At 39.2% G+C, this 12,292-nt stretch overlaps 1 protein-coding gene across 1 annotated transcript in view; it reads right to left on the bottom strand.

Moving 5' to 3' along the window:
• Positions 1–12,292, bottom strand: part of FRAS1 (Fraser extracellular matrix complex subunit 1) — a 443,799-nt gene that overhangs the window by 138,699 nt on the left and 292,808 nt on the right. The window contains 2 exon segments of the mRNA XM_082464007.1: positions 6,260–6,586; positions 9,453–9,537. Coding sequence (XP_082320133.1) covers positions 6,260–6,586; positions 9,453–9,537 — 412 coding nt within the window.

Here is a 12,292-nt window from a genome sequence, read left to right on the forward strand (position 1 = left end):
TTTTTATCTTTTGTCTTTTTGAGAGCAGCCATTCTAACAGATGTGAGGTGATATCTCATTGTGGTTTTGATTTGCCTTTTTCCTGATGATTAGTGATGTTGAGCATGTTTTCATGTATCTGTTGGCCATTTGTCTTCTTTTGAAAAATGTCTATGCAGGTCCTTAGCTCCTTTTGTAATCTTTTTTTTGGGGGTGGGTGGGCTATTGAGTTCCTTATATATTTTAGATAATAACCCCTTTTCAGATAGATGGTTTCAAATATTTTCTCCCATTCTGTAGGTTGCCTTTTCATTTTGTTGATGGTTTCCTTTGGGCACAGCATTTTAGTTTGATGCATTTCCACTTATGTCTTAATAAGATCCCAGGAGATGTGGAGTCATGCTGAAGTGTGAGAAGTATGGCCCAGAACAGAGATTACGATGGGCCTAGAATGGTTCTCCCAAACTCCACAGACAAGCCTTTAAGAATATTTACATTTATAACAGAATAATACATATGCCTCTGTTTCTGAATTGTTTACAGTACATAAAAAGAAAACAGACAACTATCTAAGGAAAAGAAGTATAATTCTTCCCACTTCTTAGCAAGAAGATGGTTTTATCAGTTGCTTTCTTTTGGGAGAGTGTCAGGGAAGATTCAAGAAAAGATGAATAGAAGTCTATACACCATCATTTCTACAGCTAACATGTCCAAAATAAATTTTAGCCTAATTTCCCCTGTGGTTCTGACATTTTGCAATTTTTTAATCTCCTTATACAGGCACACCTTGGAGACATTGTGGGTTTGGTTCCAGACCACTGTAATAAAGCAAACATCGCAATAAAATAAGTCACACAAATTTTTTGGTTTCCCAGTGCATATAAAAATTATGTTTACATTATACTGTAGTCTACTGAGTGTGTAATAGCATTACGTCTAAAAAAACCAATGTACATACCTTAGTTAAAATTCATTGCAAAAAATGCTAACCATCATCTGAGCCTTCAGCAAGTCATAATCTTTCTTCAATAGTAACATCAAAGATCACTGATCATCATAACAAATATAATAATAATAATTAGAAAGTCTGCAATATTGCAAAAATTACCAAAATGTGACACAGAGACATGAAGGGAACAAATACTGTTGGAAAAATGGCCTTGATAGACTTGCTCAATGCAGGTTTGCTACAGACCTTCAATTTCTAAAAAACACAGTATCCGCAAAGTGCAATAAAATGAAGTATGCCTGTAGTTTTTTTTCTGCACAATATATTCCTGCATATATCCCTGTAAATTCAAGAAATTAGCCATAATTTCAGTTGAAGAATCTTCTGCCTAGTGATGTTTTATATATCCTTCAGGGTACCACATTAGAAGAAAATGAAATCTCAACAAGGGATTATGGGGGCATAATTAAAACAGTGCTTTAAATTAAATAGTTCTACTAATTAATTTCATAGAACAATAGGCATACAGAAATGCTGGTAATAAAGTTTATCCATCATATACTGGATTACAAATAAAGATATTAATGTTGTAAACCAGAAGTAAAGGCCCATGACCTTATCATTTGGAGGAAAAATCCCACAAACAAAATGAAAACTCCCCCCCCTCCCCAATTAAAGATTGGAACATAAATGATGAGCTCAAATACGATGGTGTACCCCAACCCCAAGCCAAAATATTCAAGACAAAATTTTTTTAACTTTATTAAATAGAATATGACTGTAATTAGATATAACAGCAACCCTCACATTTTATTTATTCTGTAAAAAATACTTTAATTTGTTACGGCTCATTTATACCATAGCTTTTAAAATTTAATCTTGGAGGGCACTGTGGATTTTAGGGAAGGATTATGGGGGGTGGCACATATAAGGTGAAACATAGATGCTATTTACCAGAATGAAGAACAATGGAGAGATAATTGCACTGTTTTTGTGTTTGCCAGTGTGTGTATGTGCCTCAGAAACTGCAGCTTCAGGTCAAGGATACAGAACCTTCTCTCCATGGAGGTTTCAACTGCTTTATAAACAAACAAACACATATTTTGTAATCAACAAACACTTTTTGAGTGTATACTCTGGACAATGTACCTTACAAGACACTAAATTGAACCAATTCAGCAAGTCCAAAAAAGTGAAACCTTGATATGTGGTGATGATTTATTTATTTATGAGACAGGCAGATTCTTATTCAGGGAAATAAACATTTTGATGCCACTGATATTTATAACTCTCACAAACATCCTTTTAATCAAACTGTGTCCCTATAAGACAACGCATGGGAGGACAGGTTTTCAGAAAATTGAGGGAAAGCCCAACAGAGCTTTTAGCTGCACTCAGGCCTTACCAAGGTCAAACAGCCAGAGAAGGCTCTCAGCAATAGAATTTTCCATCCAGTTCACAGCATGACACTTGGGGGCTTTTAACATCAAAGCATTACCCAGTTGCAGAAAATAACTGCTCAAACAACAACTAATGAGGTCAGAAAGATCATCAGATTTACTGCCAAAGTAGAAAAAGGGGCATGATTTTCAGAGATGCTTTAATTAATGAAAAAGAAGGTAATTCCTTGAAAGCCCGGCAGTGGAGAGAGACCCACCAACGTGCAAGGCTTCTCCCTGCCCACATTTTAGCCCATATTAGACCCTGAATTGCTTTAGAATCATATCTCTAGAAGGCTTGGGTTTGGTAATCCACCCAGTTAATGAAAGCCTGTTCAGCAGAGCATTCTTTATTACCTTTTAATCTTTTTGAATTCTTTTGCCTCCTTCCCCAACAGAACATGTTTCAACATCTGTCTTGGGTTTATTTTCTCCTCAGCAACTCAGTATAAGCCTGGAGGGTGGCAGTCAAGTTCACTCATTGCCAGGTCAAGGATAAAAACATAAATTTGGGGGAAGTGATGTAGAACTTGGTAAATAAAAGTGGAACCGACAGCTCTTACCCTCAGTCTCAGATGGGCCACCCCAGCATTAGCTGAAGTGCCCAGTAGGCTGATGAATCTATGCAAGGGATCCATTCAAAGGCAGGAACATGGGCACCAGCCTAACTCAAGCTGTTGCATCCACGCATCTATCTATCCATCCAACAAAAATGTACTAAACTTCTGCAAAGCACCTGGCTCAAGGCAGCAATACTGAAACAGTTTCTGCTCTCACAAAGCTTCCTTTTTCTATCCCTCAGTCCCTTTCCATCTATCTTACCAGGTTAAGTTTTATGTTGAACAACACTAGGATTAATTTTTACATCCATTCACTAGGAATTAGACCTAAAACCCTTTGTCATTACATTTAAATCACCAGCTAGACATCATTCAGTAACTGTCGTTACTCCAAACTTAATACACAGGTAGCCTCAGGGTAAGGGCTTACCTGCCATCTTCAGAAATGGCTAGCAGAACAAAATCAATCATGGCTGACTATACAACTACTGGAAGCCATTAACAGTTAAGGCAATTTTTTTCTTCTTGGGCTCCAGTAGACTTATGATTATAAATAGCTTCATTTGTAACAAGACGTGGTGAGCCCACAGGGAAGATTCGGAGAGGCTTGGGGCCCAGGCTGCTTGGATACGACATTGAGAAAATGACTAAATTACTGTCTCCATTCTGTCCATTAAGGGGATAAGAATATATATGACCGGCTTCCCTGGTGGCGCAGTGGTTGGGAATCTGCCTCCCAATGCAGGGGACACGGGTTCGAGCCCTGGTCTGGGAAGATCCCACATGGCACAGAGCAACTAGGCCCGTGAGCCACAGCTACTGAGCCTGCGCGTCTGGAGCCTGTGCTCCGCAACAAGAGAGGCCGCGATAGTGAGAGGCCCGCGCACCGCGATGAAGAGTGGCCCCCGCTCACCGCAACTAGAGAAAGCCCTAGCACAGAAACGAAGACCCAACGCAGCCATAAATAAATAAATAAATAAATAAATATAAATAAATAAATAAATAAATAAAATTGAAAAAAAAAACCTCCACTTAAAAAAAAAAAAAAAAAGAATATATATGACCAAAATGCTGAAAAAGAAAATGAGCTAGAATGAAAAAAAGCCATCTGATTAAGTGTGAGGAGTCAGAACACACTTGATTTGAAATCACAGATCCATCACTAAATACCTTTATGAGAAATAAACATTTTTAAACCTCTTTAAATGTTTTTAAACCTCCTTTATTTCAGTTTCCTCTTTTGGAAAATTAAAGATAATAATTGTACAAATATCCTAGAATGATCATGAAGATCAAAAGGAATAATTCACCTCAAGCATTAGTGCCCAATAAAGGTTAAAAACAAAGCAAACAAAAATTACTTTCACCAATAGTAGAATATCCTTTAGAAGTAATAAGGTTATACAGCCTCTATTCTAACCTTCTTCACTAAGACATTGTAAAGATGAGTAGACTAGATATGAGAAAAAGTACTCTGAATTCCTAAAAGAAGATATAGTCTATATTTGTAAAATATTATCAGGATGAGAGCGTCAAGTGTATTATTAGTACATTCTAATGGCTGCTGGGGCTCTGGTAACCGGTTTAATGATCCTAATTCACTGTTTAGAAGCCATTAGCTCACCCGACAGACAGGTAAGCACAGCACTACAGGAGATGGAGGGAAGGAAGGGGGAAGGAGGAAGAACACTCACACGCCTCCCAAGTTGTAAGCCCTATAAGAATTCTCAAGTTCTGTGCTTATGCCTTATTTATAAATTAAAATTCTATTTTTCTTTGTTGCGTTTTGGTAGTCGAAGTGGCTAAAATCCTAGAAAACCCCTTCAATCTTGGGCCATACCACACACACTGGTTGTACAATACAATGCACTGAGCTCCAAACATGGAGATTGAAACCTCGATAGGAAAGGTGGCTGCTAGGGTTGCACTGAAATCCCATAACAATCTTTGGAAAGAAACCAAGAAGGAAGAAAAGAAAACTTTCTGTGTCTGTCTAGACTTCATCTCTTCAGAAGTAAACCGCATCTCCCAGGGCGATAGCAAGAGGGTGATAATTAGGATTAGCTTCAAGGTCGCTATCTGCCAGCTCCATCTCATCTTCAGCCTTCCGCTTCCTCCCACCTATCTCATGCCACCATTACTGTTTTCAGCAGCTGAAAATAATGAGACCAAAGCCTGAGAAACCAGCTAGCAGACCATACTAGATTCAGCTCTTCACCTTCATGAGGATCAACTGCAAATTGTAAGTGATCATTGGTGAGAAAGTGACAAGGGATTTCTAAACTGTCCTCAGCAAATCAATCTCTCTAGCTAATCATCAATGACACTTCAGTAGGTGCCGGTATTTGGAATGAAAAGTTCAAAAAAAATTATGTCTCCCAATCTGCCATCATGGGAAAGAGTCATTCTTGCTATTACAGAGAAAAGAGCTTGGAGTGAAATATCATCAAGTAATAAATGGCTTTGAAAACATTTTTCAACATGTCTCTTAGAACTAGCATGTGCTAGCCCACTATTTCCCAAAATGTGATAGCCATCCTATTAGTAGTATCCAGAAACATTTTCTGTTGTACATGGATGAAATTTTATAAAATGGTTATGTATTAATTTTAATATTTTGGAAAAAAGTATAATTCTACATTAAGCCCAGGATTTCACAAGTATTTATTAGGAAGAAGCCATGATAAAAAAGTAAGTTGATTCAAAGAAAAGTATTAAGTGAATAGTAGGACAGGCACTCATGGATACGGCAAAAACACAGGGAGGTGGCATGGGGGTGACTCAGGCTGAGAAGCACTGCTCTTCCCCGGGCTCCTACCCCCTAGGCCAAGGATTCCTGTGATTACTAAAAGAGTTTTTTCATCCTACTTCAGTTGCGAATGGTTGAACTCATCCTTTTTGATTCGTTACAGTAAGCTGACTATGAGCTTCACATCACACGATCTACTCTAGAAGAGCAGACAAGAACAGGGGTGCACTTGATTCTTACAGTCATGCTCAGGCAGCAGACCAAAAAGTCAGAGGACAATGAGGCATTTTTGTGGCAGCAAGTCAACACAAAATTTCAAAAGTGTTCCTTTGGCAGAGAACATGGGGACAGGTCTTTCGGCTCAACGGTGCTCCTAACAAAATACACACTGTCCTCTGAGATTGAGTAATGTGTTCTATTAATCTTTGAATGTCCTAAATAGCTCCATAATAGATGCTTAATAAATGTCTGAATAAATAAATAACTACCGGTATCTTAAATGTATGAATATTGCCATATAACATCATCAACAAAACTTCACATCTAGGTGTGAGGAAAATGTAGCTCTAGGAATGACACTTACCTTGGGCACAGTCCTCACACGGAACAGTATATTTTGGAAGGAGTGTCCATCATTGGCCTGCAAGACTATGACATCAGAAGTGCTATCCGAGCCGTCGTGAGCATACTGGAGAAGGCCCCTGGAGAGCTCATCCAGCCGGAATTGATAGCTAGGGGCTGCAGGCGACTGAAGTGTTTGGAGCAACTGGCCATGAAGTGGAGGATCGAGCACTTGGACCACCACGTCCTGTGGGTTGTCGTCATCTCGGATGTCAAGCAGCTGAGTGGTGATGGTTCCCCTCTCTCCTCTGCTAATATGGAGAGCCTCATTCCTCAGCACATAGGGGGCCTGTGGAGTTGAAGGGAAGGAGGAGAAGAGAAGTCATTCGCAGGAAAAGAGAGGACAATCCAGTGGACCAGATACCAGCTGTGTGCAACCTGATTGCCACTTCTATGCTTTTTAAGGAACTCTAGACGCTCCAGCCAAGTGCCAAACTCTTGCATAGTCACAGCATTTGTCAGAGGTGTAGTCAAACATAGTAATCACTGCAAAGGAGGTTACTTCACACCTGTGGTTCTGGAGATTTCTCAAGACACTTCCAGACCATAATATTCATCAGGGGCAATCAAAGTGAGCTGCTTGTTTCTAAATCTCTGAAGTCTCTGCTGTCATAATTTATACTACATCCCCTGAATTGCAACAGAGAGGTGAGTCAGGGAACTCAATTAGTTGTCTGCATTCAAGAGGGACTAACAAGATATGGAATTTGGGCATTTGTGTTGGGAGTTGAGCACTTCGCTCCAGGCTACGCTGCAGCAAGCTGACTTGGAGTAAGATACTTCAGCATTCTGAATTCCTGCTATTTCTGGTCCCTCCCAGTAATTTCCTTCAAGCTGTCTCATCCATATCTTCAACGGGCCCACCCCAACTCAGGTTATAAAGCCTGATAAGATCATGGTCTGCATAAGGCAACCACCTGGTTAATTCATGTGGCAAATTTTAAAATGTTTTCCTTAGGATTATCAGGTTTCTCCCCACCAACTTCAGTAAGCAAATAAAATGTTCTTTCACTGAGATAAAAGTTAATGAACCACACATAAAAAACACACACACACACACAAAAAAACCCATAAAAAAATCAAGGCAAGAAGCCAAAGAAAACATTATCTTAGTTTTTAATATCATTTGAAGTTGAACCATCTAGGGCTTTTTCAGTACACTGCCTTTCTTTACTCCAAATGGTTTTCTTTTAACAATACCCCTCCTGGCCTCCTGGAAATTTCAATATCTATTAAAGTAATGTCTAACTAGCACATCTCTATAATAATCAAATAATAGCTACAGAAGATAGCTACTCCTCAGGATTCCTGAGTGAGAATTCAAAAGCTGTGATTCTATACATGGGGATGAATGGCCCCTCAGATTCTGTAAGAGGAGAGGTCAAAGGTGATGTCAAAATCCATAAATGGAAAAGATCAAATTAACTTACATGAGAAAATCTCACAGACGCTCAAAACCATACTGAAATATCACAGAAATGTAAAGAAACAAAAATAAGTTAAAATTCATTTCTAAAAATCCATTTTTAAAAAGTTAAAATGACAAAAGTTTCTCATATAATAAATAAAATTAAAATGTGCCTTCACCATCTACTCAACTGATTTGGGAAAAGCAAACAAAAATCAGGGAACCATGGCAAGTCATCATCTCAGATTAGGAAGTCACTTGCCAAAAGCTACCCAAGTCTTTTATGCACCTAATTAGAGTAACTATATTAGCACAAACAAAAAGAACAAAACAAAACATCTGAGCTTAAATACTGAGAAACATCTAAGCCAGTAAGTCCTGAGACTTGGTAGCCCTCTGACCCATATTTACAGAGATCGTATGTTTTTGCTTTGATTTAAACAAAATTCATACTCTTAGTCCAACCCTGAGGTCAAATTAATTTAGGATCAATTTCTAATCATTCCTCAACTTCAGTCATCGCTGAAGTGAGAATGCCGTCAAGAATCGCTGAGCTGGGCTGTGAGTCCCATTTGTCAGCCACTTCTGGTTCAAATCTATGTTATCCCATAGTCCATGGTCTTTTCGCTTTTGGACCAAAAATATAAAAATAACAGTTTTTTTTTTTTTTTTTTTTTGGCTGCACTGCGTGGCATATGGGATCTCAGTTCCCCAACCAGGGATCAAACCCACGTCCCCAGCATTGGAAGTGCAGAGTCTTAACTGCCGGACCACCAGGAAAATCCCAAAATAATCACAGTTTTAAAAACAATGATCTCATATCCTTCCTTGAACCAAGACTAACACACTACCAAGATCTAATGTTTAGGTAATCTGGGTTCCCCCATGCTGATATCCCAGTCTCCTGCTGTTCACAATTTAAGAAGACATTGATCTTCCTCTTCCCTTTGCACATTTCACCTGCTCAATCCTTCAAGCCCAGGTACTCAGAGCAACTACCACGATTTGTATTCAGGACACATAAGTACAGCTTGACGGAGATGAGTGATGAGAACAGAAGAGCCATCACACTGAATTTTATAGCAACTACCATGATTTCCTCAGACTTATGTTTGGCTGATGACCACACTGGCACTTCATTTAAATAGATCCTTGATAAGATCCTCTAACTACCGAAAACTGAGTTAAATGCAGTTCAGCTACATGATAGATAGGCAAAATAGGCAAACATAATTCCATATCCCTGAGAGAGAAATTCTTAGACAAAACAAACCTATTCACCTATGAATAGGGAAGTCTTAACAACTGGTACAGCTTCAAATTATTCTGAAGGGCTAGTATGAGAGTCAGTGTAGTAAAGTAAGGCACAACGTAATAGTCAAGAACACAGAGTGTGTAACCAAATTCACTGGGCACAGATCTCAGCTCTCTGTCAGCTATATCACCATAGACAAGTTACTGAACCTCCCTGAGACTTAGTTTCCTCATCTGTGAATTGGGGATAATAATACCTCACAGGGCTGGCATGAGGATTACATGAGAAACATAAGAGTACTATGGATGTATCAGTCATTGTTTGTTGCTGTTATGACCCACAGTACTAAAAACTACTCCAGTGACATCTCATGAGGAAACTAAGACACGATTAATTCAGCTCAATCATTTTTGCTAAAACTACAGAAAATCTTGATTTGTGCTTCAGAATCAGTAGGCATGTGAAATTATTAATTGTGTGGCATTTTCTTACCTGTGTTGAAAATGCTTGTATGTTGATCAGCTGTGGCTCAGAGAAGAACTGCTGGTCACTAATTTTCAGGGAAAAGTAACCTTTCCTGAAAGAAGTCCCCAAGAAAGGAAGGAGAAAGTACAATCATTAAATTGGTCTTTAGGAAGACAAGGATTAAAAATATTTTCAGATTATATGCATATAAGAAGTTGGATCAAACTACTACAGTAATATACTATTCATACAGTAAATAGAAATGACCACATAAAGATTAACATAGCAAGATGCAGGTAAAACTACTGTATATTCTTCGATCTCATTATAACAATGTTTCTATTTTTTTTGTTTTCTATTTTTCTAAATAGAATATATAAAAGGTCGAAAAATCAGTTGTCGGGCCAAGACAGGTTAGTAATATATTGAAGGCTAATGGTTAAGTTGGAGAATGGAAAGGAATCTTTCACTGTCTCTGACTAGTTCTCAATGATTTCCTCTTCCCTGTGAATCCTCTTCCCAAGCCCTGCCCAGTTCATGTGAGTGGACCCCAGTAACACCATTAACAGCGGTTGCAATGTTTGTGTTACATGACTCTATGGCCCAATCCTCCCTCCAGTCACGCACATACACCTGCAATGTGGACTGGACTACAGAAGGATGACTGATTATTCCCTGGAAATTTGGAACTGGCCTGGCAGTGCCATTTGACTCTGGGGGAACCACAGTCTATCATGCTGATGAGAATGTGGAGCAAGCCTGTCTGTAGGAGGGAGGTGAATGTAGCCTTCGAGCAAAGAGACAGAGATGAGAGGAAGAACTGAGTCCTGCTTCCCATTTCTGGTTCTAACTCCTGGGCTTGCCCTGGAAGCCCAGTTGCCCTTGATGTGTTTGAGATCTGAGCCATACCTGCAGTGTTATAACAAGCCTTACAATTTTGCTTAATCTAGTTCAAGCTGACTTCCACTACTTGCAACCAAAGAGTCCTAATTAATAGAACAAAATAAGACTCACTCTTTGCTGTGGTTTTTACTTGCTGTTTCAGCAGCTTCAGAGACTAATAGGAGGGAAGGTAGGAGCGGCCCACCTTCAAAGCCAAAGCAAGCTCAGAACTCACGTCGGGCTTGTAAGATGTGTGATTAATATATTATGGAAGGTTTAGAATTCTGTTCTATACTATAGGGACCATTGTTTGAAAGGTTCTTTAAAAGGCATTCATGGAACTAACTACTGAGACATAAAGAATGTGGATGGATCTCAAATGCATTATGGCAAAAGCCAGAAACAAAAGTTTATATACTGTATGTGTCCATTCACATGACATTTCAGAAAGGGCAAAACAATAAGAGTGAAAAACAGATTGGTATTTGTCAGGGACAGGGGTTGGGGGGAAGGGAGTGCCTGTAAAAATGAGATGGGGGGAGTGACGAAACTGTTTCACATCTCGCTTGTGGTCTCAAGACTGCAAGACTATATATATTTGTTAACACACATAGAGCAGTACAGTTTAAAATGGGGAATTTTATTGGGTGCCAATTATACTTCAATAAATCTGATTTTTTTTTTTTTTAAAGAAAGAATGCTTGTCTTCCTTCTCATCCCATCATCCCTTTCATTTTCTGTCCCATTTAAATCCTGTCCCTCTCCACTCCCACCTCCAGACTTCAAGAGAATGCAGGTGATGGAAGAAGCAGAATGCAGAAAGAAAGGATGGTTACTCCCAACCTACTGGGGAAAAACGATCTTGGTGGCACTGAGGTTCCAATAAGTGTGTTCAGCCTCTCAGCCATGCCAGCTTATCAGGGCCACTAGGACTGTATTTCCGAGTCATCTTGCACTCCACAGGGGCATTCCAACCCAAAGAAAGCCAATCCTAAAGAATCACGGTGGGCATTTTCATGGGGATAAACAACCAAAAGCCCACATGGCAGGTTGCCCCTTTTGTTTTTGTATCATTCAGAGACTTATATAATTTCCCTTTTCCATGAGTTTCTACCAACCTTGTTTTACTATTCCTCTCATTCTTTCTTTTAAAAAAAATTTTAGATAAAAAAGAAGATCCAATGTTAAAATGGGTACTAAAAATAAAAAGAGTACTGAAAGAAATCCCTGCAAAATAGTTGCCACTCTTGGTCCCGTTTAGGGGTGGGGTGCCAAGCTGACTCTGGCAAGAAACAGGTGGTGAGAGATTAAAGAGGTTAAACAGACAAGAGGCTTAACTTTGGTTTTCTGTGGAGCTTTTATGTACTTTACACACTTTTCACAAGTGATTCCAAGACATATGACTACAGGTACGGAGCTGTGTATATATGTGTCTGTGTGTGTGTGACGCAAACACCTAAGAACTATACTTGAAAGAAAATGAATAAAGAAGATAGAGCACAAATTTGAAGAGTGATTCTATGGCATCAGACACCAGAGTTTTAAGCTCCATCTCTGGAGCAATATTTTCCTATGCAATGATCTTTTGCTCCTGGAGGATGGAAGCATGCCCTTTATTCCTAGTACTATTAAGGAGGCAGAAATCATAGTGGCTGAAGGCATGGGGTATGGAATCAGAGAGCCTTGGGTTGGAGTCTCAGCTCTGCACTCATAGGCTGTGAGGCTTGAGCAAGATTACTTACATGCTCAAGGCCTCAGTTTCCCCATCTATAGCCTAGGATCATAAATATACATAATTCACATAAAGTGCGTAACACAATGGCTGGGTCACAGTTAGCACTCAGTAAATATTAGTTGTTCCTATTCCTGTAAGATGGGTCTTTTGAGGTTACTGGCATCACTGGCTCTGAACTGCAATAGGGAACATGTGATCTACTTTTCTCCCCACTTATCTCCTAGCTCAGACCTTAAACATTTTTTAAAAA

The sequence above is a fragment of the Balaenoptera physalus genome (assembly GCF_965194825.1).
Source record: "Balaenoptera physalus genome assembly, chromosome: 5".
NCBI classification, from domain to species: domain Eukaryota; kingdom Metazoa; phylum Chordata; class Mammalia; order Artiodactyla; family Balaenopteridae; genus Balaenoptera; species Balaenoptera physalus.